This window comes from Lutjanus erythropterus, chromosome 23 (assembly GCF_056507025.1).
Source record: "Lutjanus erythropterus isolate fLutEry1 chromosome 23, fLutEry1.hap2, whole genome shotgun sequence".
Lineage (NCBI taxonomy): Eukaryota > Metazoa > Chordata > Actinopteri > Lutjaniformes > Lutjanidae > Lutjanus > Lutjanus erythropterus.
The window spans coordinates 877,362-903,324 of NC_139339.1; the positions used below are offsets into that span (position 1 = coordinate 877,362).

At 35.3% G+C, this 25,963-nt stretch overlaps 3 protein-coding genes and 1 long non-coding RNA gene across 5 annotated transcripts in view; 2 read left to right on the top strand and 2 right to left on the bottom strand.

Moving 5' to 3' along the window:
* Nucleotides 1-6,084, top strand: part of LOC146305132 (uncharacterized) — a 19,183-nt gene extending 13,099 nt beyond the window's left edge. The window contains exon 2 of the mRNA XM_084712103.1: nt 4,826-6,084. Within this exon, the coding sequence (XP_084568229.1) occupies nt 4,826-5,680 (855 nt within the window). The 3' untranslated portion in view covers nt 5,681-6,084. The remainder of the gene's footprint in view (nt 1-4,825) is intronic.
* Nucleotides 6,085-6,680: 596 nt separating this feature from the next.
* LOC146305133 (uncharacterized) lies at nt 6,681-13,770 on the bottom strand. Of its 2 annotated transcripts, none has more exons than XR_014769057.1 (5): nt 13,674-13,770; nt 12,133-12,219; nt 8,832-9,555; nt 8,214-8,370; nt 6,681-8,081 (listed from the first exon to the last, which is right to left on the bottom strand). It is a non-coding gene; the product is annotated as an uncharacterized LOC146305133 (long non-coding RNA). The 2 variants fall into 2 exon arrangements; XR_014769058.1 differs by having other exon boundaries at nt 8,832-8,936; nt 13,674-13,754.
* On the top strand, nt 10,593-16,000 carry LOC146305134 (uncharacterized). Its single transcript, XM_084712088.1, has 2 exons — nt 10,593-11,370; nt 13,495-16,000. Exons 1-2 carry the CDS (start codon nt 11,353-11,355, stop codon nt 14,431-14,433), a joined length of 957 nt encoding a protein of 318 aa, XP_084568214.1. The 5' UTR covers nt 10,593-11,352; the 3' UTR covers nt 14,434-16,000.
* A 3,578-nt stretch (nt 16,001-19,578) lies between these two features.
* Nucleotides 19,579-24,525, bottom strand: LOC146305135 (uncharacterized). Its single transcript, XM_084712116.1, has 2 exons — nt 24,251-24,525; nt 19,579-21,791 (listed from the first exon to the last, which is right to left on the bottom strand). Exons 1-2 carry the CDS (start codon nt 24,266-24,268, stop codon nt 20,985-20,987), a joined length of 825 nt encoding a protein of 274 aa, XP_084568242.1. The 5' UTR covers nt 24,269-24,525; the 3' UTR covers nt 19,579-20,984.
* Nucleotides 24,526-25,963: the final 1,438 nt, after the last annotated feature.

Below are 25,963 nucleotides of genomic sequence, written 5' to 3' on the forward strand. Positions count from 1 at the left end.
GTATGTATGCTCATATGTATGTATGTATGTATGTATGTATTTATGTATGTATGTATGTATGTATGGTCATTTGTATGTATGTATGTATGTATGCATGATCATATGTATGTTCATATGTATGTATGTATGTATGTATGTATGTATGTATGCTCATATGTATGTATGTATGTATGTATGTATGTATGGTCGGTCATAAACATGTATGTATGTATGTATGTATGTATGCATGGTCATATGTATGCTCATATGTATGTATGGTCATAAATATGTATGTATGTGTGTGTGTGTGTGTGTGTGTGTGTGTGTGTGTGTGTGTGTGTGTATGTATGTATGTATGTATGGTCATATGTATGTATGTATGTATGGTCATATGTATGTATGTATGTATGTATGTATGTGTGTTTATGTATGTATGGTCATATGTATTTATGTATGCATGGTCATATGTATACTCATATGTATGTATGGTCATAGGTATGTATGTATGTATGTATGCATGGTCATATGTATGTATGCTCATATGTATGTATCCTCACATGTATGTATGTATGTATGGTCATATGTATGTATGTATGTATGTATGTATGTATGTATGTATGTATGAATGGTCATATGTATGGTCATATGTATGTATGTATTTATGTGTGTATGTATGCTCATGTGTATGTGTGTATAATCATATGTACATATGTATGTATGTATGTATGTATGTATGTATGTATGTATGTATGGTCGGTCATAAATATGTATGTATATATGCATGGTCATATGTATGGTCATATGTATGTATGGTCATAAGTATGTATGTATGTATGGTCATATGTATGTATGTATGTATGTATGCTCATATGTATAGTCATATGTATGTATGTATGGTCATATGTATATATGTATGTATGTATGCTCATATGTATGTATGTATGTATGTATGGTCGGTCATAAATATGTATGTATGTATGTATGTATGCATGGTCATATGTATGCTCATATGTATGTATGGTCATAAGTATGTATGTATGTATGTATGTGTGTGTGTGTGTGTTTGTATGTATGTATGGTCATATGTATGTATGTATGTATGTATGTATGTATGTATGTGTGTTTATGTATGTATGGTCATATGTATGTATGTATGTATGGTCATATGTATGCTCATATGTATGTATGGTCATAGGTATGTATGTATGTATGCATGGTCATATGTATGTATGTATGTATGTATGTATGGTCGGTCATAAATATGTATGTATGTATGCATGGTCATATGTATGGTCGTATGTATGTATGGTCATAAGTATGTATGTATGTATGGTCATATCTATGTATGTATGTATGTATGTATGCTCCTATGTATGGTCATATGTATGTATGTATGGTCATATGTATATATGTATGTATGTATGTATGTATGTATGTATGTATGTATGTATGGTCATTTGTATGTATGTATGTATGTATGCATGATCATATGTATGTTCATATGTATGTATGTATGTATGTATGGTCGGTCATAAATATGTATGTATGTATGTATGTATGTATGTATGTATGTATGTACGCATGGTCATATGTATGCTCATATGTATGTATGGTCATATGTATGTATGTATGTATGTATGTATGTATGTGTGTTTATGTATGTATGGTCATATGTATGTATGTATGCATGGTCATATCTATACTCATATGTATGTATGGTCATAGGTATGTATGTATGTATGCATGGTCATATGTATGTATGCTCATATGTATGTATGCTCATATGTATGTATGTATGTATGTATCGCCATATGTATGTATGTATGTATGTATGTATGTATGTATGAATGGTCATATGTATGGTCATATGTATGTATGTATGTATGTATGGTCGGTCATAAATATGTATGTATGTATGTATGCATGGTCATATGTATGGTCATATGTATGTATGGTCATAAGTATGTATGTATGTATCGTCATATGTATGTATGTATGGTCATATGTATATATGTATGTATGTATGCTCATATGTATGTATGTATGTATGTATGTATGGTCATTTGTATGTATTTATGTATGCATGTATGCATGATCATATGTATGTTCGTATGTATGTATGTATGCTCATATGTATGTATGTATGTATGGTCGGTCATAAATATGTATGTATGTATGTATGTATGTATGGTCATATGTATGCTCATATTTATGTATGGTCATAAGTATTTATGTATGTATGTATGTATATGTGTGTGTGTGTATGTATGTATGGTCATATGTATGTATGTATGTATGGTCGTATGTATGTATGTATGTATGTATGTATGTGTGTTTATGTATGTATGGTCATATGTATGTATGTATGCATGGTCATATGTATGCTCATATGTATGTATGGTCATAGGTATGTATGTATGTATGCATGGTCATATGTATGTATGCTCATATGTATGTATGCTCATATGTATGTATGTATGTATGTATGTATGGTCATATGTATCTATGTATGTATGTATGTATGTTCATATGTATGTATGTATGTATGGATGGTCATGTGTATGGTCATATGTATGTATGTATGTATGTATGTATGCTCATATGTATGTATGTATGCTCATATGTACATATGTATGTATGTATGTATGTATGTATGTATGTATGGTCGGTCATAAATATGTATGTATGTGTGTATGCATGGTCATATGTATAGTCATATGTATGTATGTTCATAAGTATGTATGTATGTATGGTCATATGTATGTATGTATGTATGTATGCCCATATGTATGGTCATATGTATATATGTATGTATGTATGCTCATATGTATGTATGTATGTATGGTCATTTTTATGTATGTATGTATGTATGTATGCATGATCATATGTATTTTCGTATGTATGTATGTATGTATGTATGCTCATATGTATGTATGTATGTATGGTCGGTCATAAATATGTATGTATGTATGTATGTATGTATGCGTGGTCATATGTATGCTCATATGTATGTATGGTCATAAGTATGTATGTATGTATGTATGTGTGTTTATGTATGTATGTATGTATGTATGGTCGTATGTGTGTGTATGTATCTATGGTCATATGTATGTATGTATGTATGTATGTATGTATGTATGTATGGTCATATGTATGTATGTATGTATGTATGTATGGTCATATGTATTAGGGCTGAACGATTTGGGAAAATAATCTAATTTTTTCTCCAATATTGCGATTGTGATTTAACATGCGTTTTTTATTATTATTATTATTATCTTATCCTCTTTTTTGCCCAACAAAACAGCATGAATTATTTTAATATGGCCAATACAATATTAGATACATTTGGTATAAAATGTTCTTTCCCATAGGCTGGGTGTATTTGTTTGAATTAAAAGATGTCACAATAAGATACAAGAGTTGAAATAAATAACTGCTCATTACAGAAACATAAAAACAACAAATCTTTGGCTTTGCCTCTATGTATGTACTAAAAAAAACTCACGGTTCAGATCTTATCACAGTTTACAGTCACAGATCAGATCATTTTTCAACTCAGCAAAAACGAAAAAAGTGGTGGGATTTGGGTTAAATTATTTTTAAAATGCACTTGTCTTTGATCTTTGCCTGTCTGTAATTATCACCATAGTTATGTAATGTAATAATAATGATAATAGTAATGATAATGGTAATAATATTAAAAACTTCAAACTTATACAGTGCTGTACTATGTATATACTATACATATATTAGATCATTATACACTGTACAGTATAATTCACAATTACACTCTGTAGTCTGGCTCAATGTCCCGCCTACAGCAGCACATCTGATTGGTTAGAAGTCATGAACAATCAATCAATCGGCAGACACCTTGTGTCACAGACGGGGTGAGACAGAGCTGCAGCGGTGAGCAGAGAGGAGCTGTGTACAAGTTAAGACAGCTGATATCACCAAAGTTTCAATGAACATCACAGTTTTATGATCTGTTTCTTTGGTGATAGCAGAGTTACATCAGTGAAAAAAGTTATGGTCTGGATTTCACTCATGGCGATGTGACGGCTTTTAAATCAGAGATGAGCTGCACACAGCAGCATCTGTCCTGTCTGTTCACTGCAACTCTGCACTGAGATTTCAGGTATTATAACTTATACAAAAGTAACAGTGACAGTAAAACGATGATGCTCACATGTGGTCCGCAGATCACATGCGTGCCGAACCGTAGAAGGCGATCCGTACGGGACATGGATCAACTGCGATCCGTTGCACACCTAGTGTAGTGTTGCCCTGTGAAGTAGGAACAGTAACACGGCATGTTCTGCACAACACCTGGCGCTGCAAGGCATTTTCTAGCCGAAATAATTCCACACCGCTGATGTGCTGTTCACTTCGAGACTAAAGTCTTACTTGAATCAGTTTCTGTCTGTTCCGTCGAGCCAGAGGCCATTGCTCAACAGGTCAAAGTGCATTGATACAGTCCAGTGGTCGCTCTTTCTCTCACTCGCTCGCGTCACGTGACCACTTTTTTTTTTTTTTTTACATGGCCACATTGTAATCGCACACATTGCGATTTGGAAATCGCGTTTTATCATATCGCGATACAATCGCAAATGCAATTAATCGTTCAGCCCTAGTTATACACACTACATTTTTTCCATTTTCACTTGTGAACCCTCAACCTCAAAATTATGTGTGGTGTGCCTATATGTATCTTGTCATATTTTGGTGTGTTTTCTTAAGTGTGTTGAACTCCAGGGACTCTATAGAAACTGGAGAAAATAACATTTCATCTTCTGTCCTCCACTGCACTTCACTTACACTCTTTCTCTCTTTGTCATTATAGGAACAGAGAGGCAGAATAAAACCCAGATCTCACTGCTGTCAACATTGTGAGAAAGAATTTCCTACATCACATCGTTTGAAAATGCATCAGAGAGTCCACTCTGGAGAGAGACCATACAGCTGTGACCAGTGTGAAAAAACATATAAAACAGCAAGAGATGTTAAAGTTCATCAAAGAGTTCACACAGGAGAGAAACCGTACCACTGTGACGAGTGTGGGAAAAAGTTCACACGACTAGAAGGCCTAAGAATTCACCGACGTATTCACAGTGGAGAAAAACCATATAACTGCAGACACTGTGAGAAATCTTTCATCACTGCATCAGACCGCAACAAACATGAACTCATCCACACTGGACTGAAACCTTACTGCTGTGAGGAGTGTGGGAAGAGATTTTCTCGTTTAAGTGATTACACAAAACACAGAAACATCCACACTAAAGAAAAAATCTACCCTTGTCACCTGTGTGGGAAAGTCTTTAGCTCTTCCAGTGCATATCTCTATCATAAACGTATCCATACTGGAGAGAAACCCTACAAGTGCAAACACTGTGAGAAAACATTTTCAAAACCAGGGACACGCTCAAGACATGAGCGTGTCCACACTGGTGAGAAACCATATAGATGCACACAATGTGGGAAAACTTTCGGTTATTCATCTTCATATCACAAACACAAGCTTGTCCATGCTGGTTTCAGACCGCACCAGTGTGGACACTGTGACAAATGTTTCTCTTCATCATATGATCTGTCACAGCATCAGCGTATTCATACAGGACATAAACCGTATTGGTGTGACAAATGTAACAAGAACTTCACCTGGTTGTACCAGTTGAAGAGACACACGTGTGTCTAAACCAGAGACCAAAATACCAAATCAGGACTGTCCTGTTTCATTAATGAGTCTGAAAATGCAAGTAAATGTGGAGAGGTATTCAGTCTTCATAACAGGATTCTTACAGATGTGTTCATTTTTATTATTATTATCATTATTATTATTATTATTATTATTATTATTATTATTATTATTATTATTATGTTTGGGTTTTTTTGTAGGAAGCCATAGTCAATGAGAAATGCACCATATATGGTTGTGAATTTGCCTGTAATACAAGAGCTCTAACTATGAGTCATGTAATTTTGGGCCCTATGCAGGATGCCACACACAGGAAAAGAAAATTTAATTTTGTTTGTTTTGTAATTTAAAAAAAGAAATTGTTAGTGCCCATTGATTTCTGGAATAAACCAATATTTTCCTAATTTTACTGTTTTCTAAGGATTTTTTTTTTTTTTACAGCACTCAAGTAAGATCAAGTTAAAATCAATATTTATTGTTGTTAACAGTTAATATAATTATGTATAGTATATATGTATTCTAAGTGCAATTTAAATCTTTATTTTAATAAAATAATCAGTGTTTCCACTAAGGTTGGGGGTGGGATGCTACAGGACATTTGGACCACTTACATTCAGTAGTTTAGGGGGGTTGGGCTGTTGGTCTGACAAAACAAGTGATCTGGAGAAATTTATAGAGCACATAAACTAATGTAATAAAAGGTAATCAGACATAGGACAAAAATATTGTGATATTTACTCATTTTATCCCATCAGTTGTTTACACCGCCTGAAGTACAAAATATGTTGTCAGTCACAACCTACATGATCAATAATTATTGACACCAACTGATACAAAACTTCACTATACTTTTCAGCTATATTGCCCAGGCCTAATCAGACCATTTCAAAATATAGCTAAATGCATTAATTAAGCATTACACAAGAGGGTTCCTTTACCATCATTATTAGCACAACAGTGATGCAGTTTGGAAGCAGTTTTCAGGTATTGTCCTGATGTGAAGCTCCTCTTTGCTTTGATAGTGAGTCACCATTTTTTCTTGGGAGGCTGAGAACACATTTGTCACTAGTTATTTTTTTTTCTTGCATTGACTTGATATCCTGTGTTGCATTTAGTAATCCCACTGTACATGATATTGAGATATTTCATTTCATTCATGTATTTTTTTGTTCCCCTTGTGTAAAATAATATGAGCTGTTCATCTTTTTACACAGTTACACAGTGTTGCTTCATTTTTGCTTGTAGAAATTTAATGAATGTTAAATAAAAAAAGAAGAGAACAAAATTACTTGGATGTTACATATTTTATTTTACATCCTTTCACAGTTGAATAGTTTGAGCTGGTCTGAAATGATATTCTGCAGTTTAAAGCCATGTTTTACAGCATGGTACGGCTCGACTCAAATTGTTTTTTTTTAGTTTTACATTATCAAATGTTGTGGATACTGCCTGTTATCTCATACTGTTTTATTTGGTATCATCTCAGTCAAGGTTCGAACAAGCTAAGTCAGTGCTAAATGTTGCAGTAAAAATACTGCAGACCAGATAATCAGTCAGAGAATCGTCACTTTCATGACACAGAGCCACCACAGTCATCTCATTATCTCTATTCCAATGCAGGATTTCTCAAACTCCTCTTTCAGCAGCCTTTTGTCTTATATCGTTTTTTTTTTCTTTTAAGCAACGTTTATCTCTTGTCTCCTATCTCCCTTTCAGTTTAAAACATAAGCAGGACAATTAGTTTGTTTTTCTCCTCCTGAGTTTATAAATAGGATTATATTCCAGGTTTGACAGACACATAACAGCAACATATGATACATATGATAATAAAATATTTAAAGAAGACGTGTGATTTTCAGTGGCATGTAGTGGTCAAAATTCAGACTGCAACCAAAAGGATTTCCCCCTACACCACCGCTCTCTTTCTGAGTGTAAGGAGGCCGTCACGTGACAAAATGCTGTAGCGCTCACATCAACTAGTCTTTTCAGTGATGAGGTTTGTTTACAGATAATATTATCCTTACAGAGGACAGCTGTCCCTCACAGTTTGGAATGAAAAGATGAATATAAAAAAGGACACTTTGCTTTGTGTTGTGAATAGAAGGAGAAATGTTGGTGTACAATCATAACCTGCAGCTTTTAGTGAACAAACACAAACATTTTGACAACTTATTCTGTCCTCGTCAGAGCTGACCTGGATAAAGACAGAAGAAGCTGTTGAGAAATTTGTCTGTTTGAACAGTAAAAGTTGTGGGGTTATGGATGTTATCATTGAGCTCCAGCTCTTTCATCCTGTGGTTCTCCCTGAGAATCACATTGATTCTGCTCTTTGTTGTTGGATGAAACACGGTGACTTCCTGTCTAATTCATTCCAAATCAGCAGCTGTACTGAGTGTCCGTCCTATTGAAGACAGTGTCAAGATACATTTAGTTACAAAATTATTTTGTTGTTTTATACAATGTGGTCAAAACAATAATGATTTACAGGGCAGGTTAATATTCCACAATAAAGGCAAATAAAAGTGTCACTTACGTAGACGTTTCCTGACTTGTGTCTGCACCAGTTCTGATGTGGTGGATCCATGTCTGAGGGTGACCAGACTGAACCTTCTGGGGTCATCTGGTCCAAGGCTCCTCCATCATGACATCACAAATGACTTAGTGTCTTTCAGCTAGTTGAGGAGAATGGACTGTCCAAAATATACACAGTGATGTCATACAGGAGTATTCAACTATATTCCAGGAAGATGTTAGAGTATGCAGATTTTCATCCCAAACAAAAACCAAATCTGATGATTCAGGTGATTAGCAGCCATCATCCAGATATGAGGAGCTAATTACTGAAAACAAGTTTTGATTTTTTTATTTTGCTTTGATGAAAACTTACATACTCTTAGCCAACACTGGTTAAATACCCCTGATGTAAGATACAGTCACTTTATGACTTATCTTATATCATTATAATTAATGTATAGGCAAACAATAACAAGTAATATAGTAATAAAAAATAACCACAGCATTTTCTATACATGACACATACAGAAATATAACATTAAACATAAACTATTAATGAAAAACCTATTAATAAGTGCTGTTAGGTTGATAATCAGACCTGTGAGGACGACACTGTTATTTCATTGTGATGACTAACCTGTCTGTCCCAGTAGAATCAGCGTTGATGGTAGATAAAGCTGCAGCTGAGACATGAAAAGGTTTTCTCTTCATAGGAGGTGATGTTACAGGACGTTTGTCATAACTGCAGAAACATAAAGAAAATACGAGCTACATGACACAGTCACACACATCTGTAACACATCCTGTTACATCTGACAGTGCAGAGAGGAACGGCTCACCTGGACAAACATAACCTCACTAAATTATAGCTGTAACTCATAAACCAGCAGTCAGTCACATTATAACTCTACATGTTTATAGACAATAACTTAAAGCAGCCATGACCTAATCTCAGTAATACCACCAGTGTTTTCCCGATTAACTGGTGATTGAATTAACTGGTGATATTCCCATGCATCAGACAGATGTGCCGCTGGTGTGGTTTCTAAGTTTTCATAGAATATAAACTTCAAATGCTCTCTGGAAATGTTGGCACCATTCTATATCCAGTATCATTTAGATCAACCAATATATTAACTTGTGATACTCCTCTCTGTTAGGCTGTGGCTGCGATGGTGACCTCAGGACTCGACGTTCTTGATTCAGATGTTAGAAAAATCCCTCACAGGTTACTGTGGGTGTCCACAAAGTCTCTTTACAATTTAAAAAATTGTGGATCTGAATCTGGAGGTTCAGGTGTGGTGATGTGCTGCCACCTGCTGGCTGCTTCCTCTCACTGCTGTTCCTCCACACTTCAGGAGCTGTGATGAGACATGAAAACATATCTGATTCTCTTCAACTGACTGTAGTTAGAAACACTAGAAATCAATTTACATTGATCAAAGTATTGCTAATGAATAAAATGTAACAACTGTAAGAATGTTCAAAGTGGAGATCAAACCGCCTGTGATTATTATTATATTATTGAACTGCAGCTCGCAGTTAAGTAGATAAATATTTGTGATCCTTTGTTCTCCCTTCCAGCCCTTTTCTAGCTGTTTTTCTGATCTACCTGTTTACGGCTCTTTAGCTCTTTCTGTTGATAGTGAAACAGCCAAACACTTGTGTCGGAGCTCATCTTATACTGTTATTTTTTGGGAACAGTTTGCCAGTAATATATTCATTCTAACATTTCTTCAACACAGCATTATATCATAAAACTTTTATTTTGGCAAAATTTCACATTCACAAAAGTAGATTTTATAACAAATTTTGAATTTTTTAAAATGAAATGCAACAATACATACATATTTTTTCCTTATTTCTTTCTTTTTCATTATACAGTACAATGTACTTTAACTGTAACTGAAACTGTATGAATTATTTTGACAAGATTTTAATATAAGGACCTTGTATACACACCCCTCTATTATAATCATTATGAGTAATCACTATATAGTCCAAAAGGTTATCATTACAATCCAATAAATCATATTCAAACAAAATGCCTTTCTCATATGTATCACACTCAATTGTTGAGTCTCTATTATTTGTAATCATTCTATTGTTCCATAGAGTTTGACTCATGAGGGGAAAAATAAATGATCATATAATTTTACAAAACTGAAGAATCTTTCTGTAGGAATTTGACAACTTAAAATGAGTATTAATTAACTCAGTATCATATTTTAAAAGAAACCCAAACCATCCTATTTAAAACAACAACAACAACAACAACAACAACAACAACAACAAAAACAAAAAAACAAGGATTTTGTGTATGAAATTTAACTGCAACAAATTTAATCTTAAGGTTCCAACCACTGATTCAAACTCTAACTCTGTGATATCATGATAGATTTTATTTCCTGTGAGAATTTAAAAAATAATTTAGTTGACCTGAGATGTGGAGTGACGTGGGTAAATTAATTTGAACCTTCTTTATTAGATAAAAATAACTAAAATAGAAAGATCTCTGTTTAGCCAATGATAGACCTTTCTTCATATCTGTTATGCTTTTGGAAATATTGATATGTTCCCTTCTAATAACACTTTTAGATATCATTATTAAGAGAGATATCACTTAAGACTATTGTCCTTAAGTTTCCATCGTCCCTGACTGGTGAGCAGCAGTAGGACTGAACCATTCACTGTTTGTACTGAGGGGGTGTTACAGCAGCTGTCTGAATAATTTTAGCAGAAAGATAATGGAACTTTATATTCCACGAAGCTGTATTGTTATATTAATTTTATATTATATCATTTACTCAGATAATTCATGTTCACGTGGTTAGTTTTGGGGACCTCTGTCAATCCTGGCCGCTTGGTATCATCCAAGCTTTCTTTCCCTGAACGGCCCTGAGATCTCGCGAGAGTGAACCCTGTAACGCACACGAGCTTTCCCCCACCATGGAAGATGCTTTTCGTCCGTAACCCTGTCAGCACATCTGAACCACAGCGTTACCACATTATAAACCAGAACTACCTTGTACACTGGGAACAATAAAGAAACGTCGCGTGCAACTGTCGCGAGAGTTTCACAAAGCAAGGGTTCTCTTTTAGACTCCAGCCTAGCGAGGAGGCTCCATTTTGTCTGACATCAGGACAGCAGACAGAAGATGAGTTCTTCACAAAAGGTGATTTTAAAGTGTTTCTCTGTTTCTTCACGTGTGTTTATTCATGTCGGCTGACATTAATGTTCTTTACTTTACACGTCGATATTATTCGGACTCAGAGTGACGTCTGACCACGTTGAGCAGCTCCCTCCTGTGTTTTGACTCCATCTGATGTTGACGCTGAACAATCGTGAAGTAAAGCGCAGCTTGAATACAAACGTACTCTGTCTGTAAAGATGGTTAGAAATGTTAGATGAAGTGTTGCTGCTGCTGCTGCGAGTTCTGCCTGCTCGAGACCCGCAGGCAGCTCGCGGGAGCGCGCACAGCGGAAGTGAGAACTCGCAGGCAGAAGTTACGCTCGAGATGAGCCAGGCCGGCGCAGAATCGATCACCGGTGATCGTCGCATGCCGCATGCCGGTTAGATTTGTATTTCGATTTGATCCCGACTTGCTCTGACGTCATGCACAAAGATAAGATGACGAGATCGAGGCGGCAGCAGCTTATAGAACCAGGCGACACAGCTGCTCTCTGGAAGCGCCTGGCTGTCACCTGATCAATGAGCTGACAGGCTCTGATTGGCTCTTAATTTTGACAACAAACACCACGTGTTGTATAAAATATTAATTTTCTGTGTAATTGTTGTTGTTTGGCAGGCAGTGAGACAGACGCTTAACTTGTCATTCAGAGTGTATTTTCAGAGCAGGAGGCTTTTGTTTTCAGGATAACAGTATTAACTTTTCATTCACAGACAACTGACAGTTATAAACAGCTGATTAACTTACAGTGAAGGACTTGTTGTCACTTGTTGTTGTCAGTCTGTGAGGTTTCGTGTATCCTACACTGCTGCAGTATGCCTGTCTCTGCTGCGTCTGGGGAGGAAGGCACAAATGAAATATAATATACAATTTTTGCACACACAATTGCTACATATTGCTCCTTTAAGTGAAACTATCTAACATTTTATCAAACTACTTTCTTACTGCTGAAATGTGGACTCGTCAGACCACAGCACACTTTTCCCAGAGAAGTCTGCAGTGTTTCTGGATGTTGTTGATATATGTCTTTCTCTTTGCACGGTAGAGTCTTAACTTGCATTTGTAGATGCAGAGACAAACTGTGTTTACTGACAACGGTTTTCCAAAGTGTTCCTGAGCCCATTTAGTATCCTTTATACAACCTTTATAAAGAAAAGTTGGGAAACTTATAATAAAAACAGAATGTGATGATTTGCAAAATCTTTTTGACCCATATTCAGATGAATACAATATAAAGACAAGATAGTTAAAGTTCAAACTGTCAAACTTTATTGTTGTTTGTAACTGTGACTCAAAACCATGATATGAGCAGAACTGTGTTTGTGATCGATTGCACCCCTACTGGTTAGTGTGACCGTATGAAAACCCTTGCCTGGAACACTTCACTGAAAAATAGTAGTAAATTAAGTAATGAAAGATATACTACTACTACTACTACTACTAATAGTAATAATAATAATAATAATAATAATAATAATAATAATAATAGATGTGATTTTATAAAATTAAAGAAACAATTACAATAAAAAAAATCATGAAAGAAGAAAGGCTGCCCCTAATAGTCCACTAAACCTTTAGTTGATGCCAAGAGTCTCAGTCGACCATGTTTTCATTTATTTGTTAGTCGCAAAAACAAATGAACAAAAAAAACAACAACAACACCTAGTTGGCAACAACTAGGTGGCAACAACTAGGTGTTGGTGAGAGATAGTCTTTCCATGTAGTCACTGGTTCACTAGATGAGAAATATCTTTACATTGTATCATTTTGTTGTTTGAACAACAGTTAAAATTTGAACTGGTTATAATGGTTTTACTTATTGGGAATTTTAGCATGTTTTATTGTGAAACCAGATATCTCTGAGTCACAAACTGTGGCAGACCAAGCCTTATACAGCACTTTATGAGAGTTCTATTTGCAGCATGTTTTGCAAATGCGTATTTTGTAAACTGATGATGTTTCCTAAATTGGCTTGTGTACTGTCTATTTGCATGTGTTTTCTTAAGCAGTGGATTGAAGAAACCATAGAAGATAATATTTTATTTTCATTCACTGTACTATTTTATTTATAATCTCTTTATATTTCTTTATCTTTGTCTTTCACTGTAGAAACAGAGAAGCAGAAAAGAATCCAGATCACACCGCTGTCAGTACTGTGACAAAGAATTCCCTACATTACATCGATTAAATGCTCATCAAAGAGTTCACACTGGAGAGAGACCGTACAGCTGTGACCAGTGTGAGAAAACTTTTTCATTCCCTCATCATTACAGAACCCACCAACTTACCCATAGTGGAGAGAAACCCTTCAGCTGTGACCAGTGTGAAAAAGCTTTCCCTCGGAGAGATCAACTCAAGAAACACCAACTCATCCACACTGGAGAGAAACCACACCACTGTGACCAATGTGGGAAAACTTTCAGTCGACTAGATGACCTAAAAATACACCAGCGTACTCACACTGGAGTGAAACCATATCACTGCAGACATTGTGACAAGTCTTTTATTACTTCATCAGGCCGCAACAAACATGAACTGAACCACACTGGACTGAGACCATACAGCTGTGAGGAGTGTGGCAAGAGATTTACTCAGCTAGGAAATTACAAAAAGCACATGAACATCCATACAAAAGAAAAAATCTATCCTTGTCAATACTGTGGGAAACTCTTAAGTTCCTCTACATCATGCCAACGTCATGTACGTATCCACACTGGAGAGAAACCCTACAAGTGCAGCCACTGTGAGAAAACCTTCACTTCAGCACAAACATGCTTAAGACATGAGCGTGTCCACACTGGAGAGAAACCTTACATCTGTAGTCAATGTGGGAAGAGTTTTGGTAGTTCATCTGCATTTCACAAGCACAAACTTTACCATGCAGGATTCAAACCACACCAGTGTCAACACTGTGACAAATGTTTCTATACATCATCTGAACTCTCAGAGCATCAGCGTGTCCACACAGGACACAAACCTTACTGGTGTGACAACTGCAAGAAAAATTTCACTTGGAAGTCACAGCTGAAGAGACACAAATGTGTCTAAACTAGATAAAAATCAGAGGTCTCATCTATAAAACAATGCATAGAATCCATGTTAAGTATACGTGTGCACAAAAGTTACTGAAACAGAACTTTAATTTAGTCTGAAAAATTTTGTTGATTTATGCTGATAGGCTGTGTTTGTGTTCACATCCAGGCATGTTTTTCCACTATCTGGGAAGCTTGTTTAGTGATCACGGTGTCCTCCAAATGTTGTGAGGTGTAGGATTCTGACTTGTGAGTAGAGATATAATGGTATGAAATTTTCATATTATGATTTTCATGACCAAAATTGTCATAGTTACCAATATTATCACGGTATTGATAAAATGTGTTGACATTGTTGAAAAAAGTACTGATACACAAGCCAAAATCACTTCAGTACGTTTTATTTTGAAAACTACAAATTAAATTGCAGCACTATGCACTTTGTTTACATAGACATTAAAATAAAAACAGCTGTTGCCCAAAACTACTTGGCCCTGAGGGGTAACTGCATTGCCGATGTGAAAAAGGTAACCATATGTAGAACTGTAAGATATTGAGCTTTATTCTTTGATGCAGGTGCCTAAGCAGCCTGTCTTTTAAATTCTTGTTGCAAGAATATGAAAAGTATCAAAAACAAAATCAGAACATAAATGAGATAACACAGAATTAAATATGAGGCAAGATAGAGCTGTGTAGTTTTTTTTTTTTTTTTTTACCAAAAACTATATATACGTTCAATTCATTCATTCATCTTACCAGGTACAGTAATCTTCCAGCATTTACAGTTGAATCTTGTATTTCTCTTCTCTGTACGAAGTTTCACTTTGTTTGAGCCTCTTGTGGCTGACAATTTAATTATCTTGATTGTCTTGTATATAACTCAACACCGTTATGCTTTGAGAAAGACCAATGGCTGAAACACATCCACAAAGACATGTTAATGAAATGTAAAGCTCCTCTGTATTTTGATGTGTGTGCCACCGTTTTTCTACTTTGTAGGTCAAGAAGAACTTGAACTTAAACTTGTTGCCTTTGTTCGAATTGTTCTATTATATATGATATTAATGTATTTAATTTCTTCATTCATTCTTTTTTGGATGTTGTGAAATATCAGACTAGATGTGTTACTTATCCATTTTTTATCATTAAAACAATTATTCATTATGTTGAGTTAGTTTTTAAGAAGTTCTGTTTATTCAAAAGTCTTTCTGTACTTTGTTAGTTCTTGCATGTTGCACATTGTTGCTTCATTTTTGCATATTGATTCAAATACTGCTCAATAAAACACATAAACAAACAAAAAAATAACCTGGATATTACATATTATATTTTTAGATCCTCTTGCTGTTGAAGATTTTTAGCTGTTTTGCCATGAGATAAAGAACTGATCTGAATTCATGGGATAAAGAAACATAGTAAAGCAGTTACATAGCTGGGGATTATATTATTCATTGTTCCACCGTTCATTTTAGTCTATTTTATATATTTCTATTTTATTTAATCTATTTGTTATATTCTGTTGTATTGTATTGTTAGATTAATCTTTATTTTTATTAATGTACAATCCCAATTCCAAAAAGTTCGGATGTTATGTAAAACAAAATAAAAACAGAATGCAATGATTCTCGACTACTTTTAGACCTACACTGAATTGAATACAGCACAAAGACAAGATATTTAAAATTCAAACTGATACAATTAATTGATTTTTGAAAATATACACTCATTCTGAATTCAATGCCTACAAAATGTTTCAAAAAATGTTGTGACAGGAGCAACAAAAGACTGAGAAAGTCAAAATGGGGACCCACTTTTTAAAAATGACAAACTATTATGACTCAGTTTACAAGTCCTTAAGAAAGAAAGTAAAAAAAGTAAATTACTTCAACAAAACATTAAAAACATAACAATAAATACATTTTAATGCTTTATAAAATATGTACTGCAGATACTTTTTGCTGAATTTTTTCCATAGTCTTTTATTTTTTAAGGGACCCAAACAAAATCTCCTGTGACCCCCACATGGGTCACGACCCAACATTTGGGAATAACTGCTGTGGAGTACAATGAACGGTGGGACAATGAACAAAATGAGCAGTAATGATTTTCAATGATGAGTGTATCTTTTAGAAAAATTAAATGAGTGAGTTGCAGTTGAATAATCAAACATTTTGTTCATTTAGCTGCAATTTTATCAAAACTTCATTCAATCTAAAATGATTCCTACTTATTCCATCTAAGAATGAAGTAACTACAATCAGTTCAAGAGAATCAAATATATTTTTGTCTCATCAGTGTTGAGCAACAGCAGTGAGAGGAATCAACCAGCAGGTGGCAGCACATCATCACACCTGAACCTGCAGAGGAGCTTCAACAACAACCATCAAAGCGCCACAGGAGACACGAGACAGGGGAAACTATAATCCAACTCAAACAGAAACATCCTGCAAACACACCCAACAACTTCAAAGCTTCAACTGACATGTGTCCAAAGAGGTGCGCAAGTTGAAGCCTCTATGGCACACTGCTGGCTTCAGATTAAAAATTTCAACACCATAGAACCAGCGGTATTTTAGGAAAGGTCATCAGTGAGGATGTTTTAGACCACAGCAGACAACAAACTGCACACCAACACACACCGAGGAGATGAAGAGGAGAAACAGAGTCTGGACTCTTCATCATGACTTACAATAATGCAGCGTAGTGACAAACATATCATGAAGGAAATAAGCATCTGTTACTAAGACAGATATCTAATTGAACTCTCCTCAAACATAAACTGCAGCTGCAGAAAAAAGCTCTGGTCCTCATTTGATGCTCCAAAATGCTTTCAATGTGTCTTCTGGAATTTAGAACAACGGGTGTACTTAAAAACGCAAGTGTCAGGCACCTTTGGTGTATTTTAGCCTTCAGGGTTCTGTTCATAAAGGTCTGACCTAGAATCTGATGTGAGGTAAGTTTCATCTCTTTCCTGCAGTTTTTAGAACGTGAATAACATGACATAAAACATAAAAACATATTTATCAAATAAGAATATGAACGTAAGTGGTTCTTGCATTGCTTGGTGAAATACTGGGAATGAAAAGCCATATATTTGGTCCAAAAAGTCTAATAGCAGAGGTTGCTCCACCTGCTCTACTGCTCAGATGCCTATCACTGAGTGTGAACACAGCTTGTCTACAATGTGGGTCCATACTGTGTGTACGTAGTTTGTTATGAAGTTAAAGCGGATATGATGAAGGAAAAAAGATATACTGTGAAGACTGCATGCTACAAAGTTACTAAGTACATCATGGAGGCTGAATACTGGATGAATGTTGTGAACACAGAATGTTTGGAAGCTGATAGAAAAAAAAACAGGAGCTGTGATTTACACCAATTCTTTATCAAAATGCCAAAATTCCTCAAAATCTTCAAAAATGACACAATCTGGAGAGAAAATATGCAATAGCCAGTTTTTTTTATTACACACTCATTAAATCACTAAAATTAAAGATTAAAGAACAGTGTAAAAATGAACAAAGTACAGAAAACATTTTGAATAAAACAGAACGTAATAAAAGTGGATTCAGGCTAATGAATGCTAAAATAAATGTTTTTAAACATTAAAAAGTATATCAAAACAACCAGGACAATTTTTTTAAAATTACAAACATTAAAAGAAAGTAAGTATGAAAAAATAGTACAGTACAATTAAAAATTGTAAACAAGAACAATCTGAACAAAGGCAACAAGTTTAACTTCTAGATTGTTCTCAACTTCATAAGTAGAAAAGTTGTGTAACATTGAGCGAAGAGCAGCTTTACATTTTATTAAACTGTCTTTGTTGACATGTTTCATCTAAAGAGCATGAAGGACAACAGTCACTTCAAGGTAGACAACTGGCAGCTAATTTTAATTGTGAAGATAAATCTGCTAACTTGTTTATTTCTGTGATTTTCAGCTGTAAATGTAAACAGATCTCATGAAACACTGTGAGACCTGCTGTGTGTATCTTATGTACTGTGTTGCTACTATCATCTTTGATAAACCAAATCTATCAAACAGTAACATCTGAAAACTGGTCGAACTAACTGCTGAATTGTTGAGGCAAACTTTTTTGACTTGTGCATCATTTTATCTATGTTTACAGCGCAAAAGAGGAACCAAAACTGAGTTCTTGTTCCCACGGTTCAGCACCACAGCCTAAATGTAACCATCGTACAGTTTTACTGCTGCTGTAAGTTTTTAAAGTAAACTTTCCTAAATCTCAATGCAGAGTTGCAGTGAAAAGACAAGAAATGTGAGCGCTGATTGACGTGATGTGTCAGGGAAAAAAAAGGGAAGAGGGACTGATCTAAAATCCGTTGCTTTTGCCTCCAACGGGCAAAATCCTGCAAACTGTGTCTCTGCAATTATTCAGTGGTGGTACTAGGAAATTGAACACTGTCATGGCAAAAATAGATTGTGGTGTTATTACTATTATTAATGTTATATTTCACATTATTATAGTCATGACTATAGACAGAGAGGCTGCTACAATATTAAAAATTATAATTTTCTCTGTTGCTTCATCAATGAGCAACAGTAAATATACATAAATATTTCTTATTCAATGACTTGATTGATGGAATAATCAGTAGAATAGTCGATTGATAAAATAACTGATAGCTGTAGATTTAATCCTATCCCTTTTTTTTTTTTTTTTTGCTTATCCAATAAATTATCAGACCTGAACCTATTTGTGATCCAGTCCAGCCCTGCAGTGCACTAACTTCTACACAATACACTTAATCTGTACACATGTGGCTTCCTCAATTTTGCAATCCATGTTATGATTCGATTTCAAAAATGAGGAAAAGAGAAAAAATATTTCTAATCTGATCACTTGATTAATTGGTGGAGTAATCAGTAGAATACTCAATTACTAAAGTTCTTTAGTCTTTGGTCAAACAGGTTAATTGGGTCTCTACTCTGAACCAATGTTGGTGAAAACATAAACCATAAATTTTAGATGTACATTTTGTTATTGCACCATTATAAAGAAAAAGAAAACACTTAACATGTTGCTGCCATTAAACTAAATGTTTGTAAACAAACATTCTGATTGGTTCTATAGTGTTAAATTATATACAAAAAAAAGAATCATTACATACAGGTGTAAACTCTCAGCCACAAGAAGTTCATACAAAATACAATTTAATACAGAGAACAGGTTTTAAAACAGGTATGAGATAAACGTAACCAATCAGGAGTCACAGTTTCTCTCTAGCACCCCGAGGGTTTAATATTCATAACATACATAAGGAAAGCTAGAGCCTGTGTTACAAAGCAGAATTTATGGTTAGTGAGGTAACCTTCAGGATCAGTTCTGGGTTTTCGGCCTACAGTGGTGGTTCACCTCTTATCAGAGTACATCACCATGGTGACTAAGGCTGAAGGGCATGTTCAAGATAACAGATCAACTCAGACATAAGCACCATCTACTGACCAATCAGTTTGCAGGGTCATACTCACAAATAAGTGATAGCAGATGATCAATAACTCTATTAAACCTTCTGAAAACAGAAGTGCATGGAAGGGCTTTGGAAGTGCGTTATTTCAGCTGATAATAAATACTATTAATTTAAACATTTAATTTAAACATTTAATTTATGTACAGTGTTTTATAAAATAAATTATTATTATTCATAGTGTCTGTGATTTGTTTTTCTTTTGTCAGCTGTACTTCCTGTATTTGTCAGCTGCAGCTGTGTTGTCTTTAAGGTTGGATTATGATGCTTTTGACAGCCCTCTTCTTGATTATTTGTCTTTCATAGTTTACTCATGATTTGTGAAATATGCCACTCTGCTGTCAAAACTTTTGATTGGGAAATGCTGAGTGAACTTACAGAGATGACAACCAGCTTCATGTGACTGCTGATCTTTGATTGCCTTTCTTAGGTTTAATTAAGCCAGATCACCAAAACATATCTTGGGTATGTTGAAGCTGCTTCATGGAATCGACCCCTGAACCACCACAGAGCTTCAAGTTCATAAATGAATCCTACAGTTTGTCTTCTTGTGACATTGCCATATCGTGCATGCAGTGCATCATGGGACAGGCTTCAGGAGCTTTATACACCAGGGGCCTCATTTATAAATGTGGCATATTCACAAAACAAGTTGTATGGTTACTGATACCATGTTTTAAAAAAGCTGTACGTTTTTGTACGTAAGCACTGTCTGTGTTTTGTCCTAACACCATCTTTGATAAATGAGCCCTGGTGACTTAAAAACTGCAAATACGAACTTCTGACATTTTAACGTCAAGATAATTAGGTTACTTATGATAAAAGCAACATTATTACTTGAGTTGGTGATCAAAGTGCCATTCATTTTCCCCCACAGACAATGTTACACGACTCACAGTTTGAACTCTTCTTTGATTTGGATTGACATCAAACTCTCCTGGCAACTTCACAACTCTACATGGTGTTTATATGTTTTACTGTTTTTTTTCCTACCACAACACAGTGTGAACACATTCTCAAGAATCAGATCATGATGAGTGCATACCTCTTTGCATTTCATTTCATTTTAACTCACTCATGAAACATGAGGTTCCTGGTCTGGTATTTCATTCTCTGGTGAGACACACTTGTGACTCTCTTGACTCAAGTTTTTCTTACACTTGTCACACCAGTATGGTTTGTATCCTGTGTGTTTACGCTCATGCCGTTTGACTTCAGTTGACGTGTAGAAAGATTTGTCACAGTATTGACACTGGTGTTGTTTGACTCCAGTGTGGATCAGTTTGTGTTTGTGATATGAAGATGAATGCCTGAAATTCTTCCCACACTGTTCACAGATGTATTCTTTCGGCTTAGTTCTAGTGTGGACATGCTCATGTGTTGCCCGTGTGCCTGCTGATCTGTAAGTTTGGTCACAGTATCTGCACTTGAAGGGTTTCTCTCCACTATGGATACGTTCATGATACAGATACGAACTGGAAGAAGTAAAAGCTTTCCCACATAGCTGACAAGGGTAGAGTTTTTCTCTTGTGTGGACGTTTCTGTGTGTGGTGTAATGACCTAGCTGAGTGAAGCTCTTCCCACATTCCTTGCAGGTGTACGGTTTGACTCCAGTGTGGATCCGCTCATGCACTCTGCATTCTGATGTAGCAATGAAAGCTTTGTTACAGAATCTGCAATGAATTGGTTTCTCTCCAGTGTGGATTCGTTGGTGTATCTTCAGGCTTCCTAAGTGAGCAAAGGCTGTCCCACACTGGTCACAGCTGTATGGTCTCTCTCCAGTGTGAACTTTCATATGAGTCTTTAATCGATATGATGTTGGGAATGCTTTCTCACAGTGTTGACAGCGGTGGGATCTTGGGGTTTTGGTGCCTCTCTTTTTCTATAGAGAGAGACAAAGATACAGAAAGACAGTATGTGAGGTGCAGTGGTACACTAAATATGAAATAGCATTTCTGGCTTCCATGGCACTGCAACTTAAGAAAACACATGCAAAAAGACAAAACACAAGCCAATGGAAAAAAAAATCTATTTGACAACACATGGACAGTAATCTGAAAACACATTTCAGACAAAACAACAACAAAATTGTTTCCAGAGGAAATTAATAGGCGCTTAACATGGGTCGTGACTAGTGAAGCCATTGAAATTGGTTCCATCATCAGTGTATGTTTATGTTGTTTTTAACAAGTAATCGATTATTAAAATAATCACAAACAGTTATTAAACTGGTTTGAGTATTTATCATTATTATTTTTTAAAGGCAAAATTCTCTGATTTAAACTTCTTAAACATATGTTTTCTGGTTTCTTCACTCCTGTACGACAGTAAACTGAATATCTTTGGGTTGTGGGGAAAACAATACATTTGAGGATGTGAACCTTGGCTTTGGGAAACACTGATCAAAACTTTTCACCATGTTCTTACATTTTATGGACTACATAACTATTAAGTGATCAAGTGAGAAAACAATTAGTTAGTTAATAATTAGCTGATGCCTGCATAACAGTCTCCAAGGCAGGGTCCAAAATTAATTTTTACGGTCATCAACCAAATGTCTGGTAGATGAAAAATTCCAAATCCTGCCCGCCAAACTTGTTACTTATTCAGAGCATTTTGCACACCTCACTAAATGACTCTCTCACTCTGCTGTGACTGGACAAGCTGCTGCTTGCTCCAACACTGCTCTCTCTCTCTTTTTATCTATAATCTGTATTATTCTCTCGTCCAAATATGTTACCAGATATCAAAATTTGGCACAGATTAGTACCCGCCCCTATCCACCATATTGTCTGGTGGCTTCCAAAATTTACTTTTTAAAATAAAAACCCTGCATACCATTTAATTGCCAGTTACTTTTCATATTATATTTCAAGGTAACTGGAGCAAGAGGCTGAAAACTGCCCATTTTTCCATTAATTTAATCAAAAACAGATTTTGAATCAAATCAGACAAAAAGATTCACACCCCTAAATGAAACGTGCAATGTGTTAACTTGTAAACTCAGCTGCTTCTGGCTGAACATGAGCAGCTGTAGATATATACAGTCTGACTAGCAGCCCCTGACCTAAGCTTAAAATCTTGATGTATAAATATGCATGATGATAATCTTACTGTAACGTCTATCTGAATAATTTTAAATCACGATGTCTGCCTGTTTGTAGACTCACATAGCCAGACATCTCTCCACAGCGCTCAGTGCTGGAAATGTCTGGCTCCACACGTATACGTTCTGCAATAGTGGACATCCTGCCTTGTTTGCATTTCTTTAAACACAAATGTCTTTGGTGGAGCTAAGCCCAGGATGCAGCATCAGTGCTACTGCAAAATAGTGTCAAGGGAGAAATGATAATCATTTACACCTAAATCCTACAGAAGTGACTGCACATAAGCACAAACACACACAGACCTGGCATACATCCAGGTTTGGCGAGTAACAGGACATGTAATGGGATTACATAATTAGGATACAAAAAAAAGGTAACAGTAATTCATTACAGCTAGAGAAAAAACAACATAGATTACAATTACATTTAGTAAAAAATAGGGATTATTTAGTACAATTATAATTTTAAAATATACATTACAACACATCACAAGACGTTACAACCCTACTCTGATCTGAGTGAAACCGGCTAATCTGTCAGTTCATTCAAGTGAAAAAAAAAAAAAGCTTCACCACCAACATGATTTTATCTATAAATGAGAAAACATGAACACCATCACAGCACAGTCATGCCTTCAAAAGTGGAAATACTGTCATCATCCAAAAACTCAGCATCTAATTTAAAGAAAACATTAAAGGTAAAGACCAGCCACTGATGCTAGCTACACAGATGACTAATGTTAGCAACACAGATCAACTGCTAACTTAAGATACACAGATTAACGGCTAACATTAGCTACACAGATCAACTGTTAACATTAACTACGCAGACCAACTGCTGACATTAGCTACACAGAACAACCACAATGTGAACCTCACAGACCAACTACTAAAGGCAGCTTCACAAATAAACCACTAATGTTAGCTACACAGATCAACTGCTAACATTAGCTACACAGATCAACTGCTAACATTAGCTTCACAAAACAACTCGGTAAAGGGTTATCATAGGCAGCTGGAACTGCTCAAGTACTTGACAGTGTTTCACTTCTCATCCAAGAGTGTTCTTCAGTTCTGTTTTAAATGCTTTAACAATTTCAGCAAATCAAGCTCAGATGGAGCCAAAAGACAGGAAGGCGCTACTTCACGTGATCAAACGTCACTCCGATCTCCAATAATGCTGATATGTAAAGTAAAGAATATTAATGTCGGCCGACATCAACAAACAAAATCACCTTTTTTTGAGGACTCATGCTTCTTCTTGGTCAGTCTGCCGTCCTGAAGTCGGATAAAATGGCTGCGGATGTTCCTCACCAGAGTCTCCTCTCATCAGTGCAGCAGCCGAAGGAGGAAAAGCTTGGATGATACCAACCGCCCTGATCTGACAGGCTCCTCAAAAACACTACATGAACATATTAAACATGAAGTATCTGAGCAAATGCTGTCTGAGACTTTAAGTGATGGTGTGTTTGTTCATTATTTTTCTGCTAAAATAATCTAAGTAGCTACCATGCGACCCCCCTCAGTACAAACGGTGAATGGTTCAGTCCGAACTGCTCTCAGTCACGGACGAGTGAAACTTCTGAACAAACAGCGACACACAAACCTATGGAAACCCATTTCTGCCTGTAAAAAATAAATATAATCCCATGGCAAATCATAATTATGAGATTAAAAAGTCGAAATCATGAAATAAAATTATGACTTGTGTCTCATACTTATGACTTTTATGACTTTCTCATATGTATGAATCTTTTAAATTTATTGCTTTTTTAATCTTATAATCATGACTTATTTCATGATTTAAATTTTATATCTCATCTTTATGACTTGGTTAATTCTCTGAGATAGGCTGAGTTATACTATTTTTGAAAAAAAAACAAAACAAACAAACCTTCATTCAGCCTTATACCAGTTTTAAAAAACCCTCATATTTCTTCTTATTATCAAAAGAAATGAAATGAATTTTACTTCATATTTATGGCTTTTTATCTCACAATTATGAATTTAAAAAGCCATGTTTAAGACATTTTAGCTCATAAGTTCCACTATTAATTTCATAATTATGTAATTATGACAATTATAATTGATTTTTTTTATTTCACAACTTTGGCTTTCTACTTAAGAACCCCGTTATCAACACAATAAATGCTTAAGAACCCAGTTATCAATGCAATAAATGCATAAGAACCCTGTTATCAATGCTAAAAATGTTTAAGAACCCAGTTATCAATGCTAAAAATGCTTAAGAATCCAGTTATCAATGCTAAAAATGTTTAAGAACCCAGTTATCAGTGCAATAAATGCATAAGAACCCAGTTATCAATGCTAAAAATGTTTAATAACCCAGTTATCAATGCTAAAAATGCTTAAGAATCCAGTTATCAATGCTAAAATGCTTAAGAACCCAGATATCAATTAAATAAATGCTTAACAACCTTAAGAAACCATAATTAGTCATGGGTATATGTTTTTCTTTTATTGGCAGACGTGGGGTTATATACATATGTGCCAAGGGTTCAGGGGTAAATAAATTATTTGAAAAAGAGAATAAAGAGAGAACAGACAAAAATGCAACAAGTTAGGTACAGCAGAATAATATCACACTGGTGATTTGATTGTTACAGATCAACATTATCCACTTACAATATTCTTGGTTACTAAATTTTGTTGATTTAATTGTAATTTTATCAATACTTTGATAAATGATTGATGATTATCATGATGATTTCTAGTGTTTCTATTTAAGAATGAAGTAACTAGTCAGTTAAAGAAAATTATGTTTTTATGTTCCATCAAACCCTCTGAAGAGTGCTGAGTAACTGCAGTGAGAGAAATCAACCAGCAGGTGGCAGCACATGACCACACCTGAACCTGCAGAGGCGCTTCAACAACAATCCAACCACCAGAGGAGTGGGAGACTTTAAAACTTATTTTTCTTTCTTTCT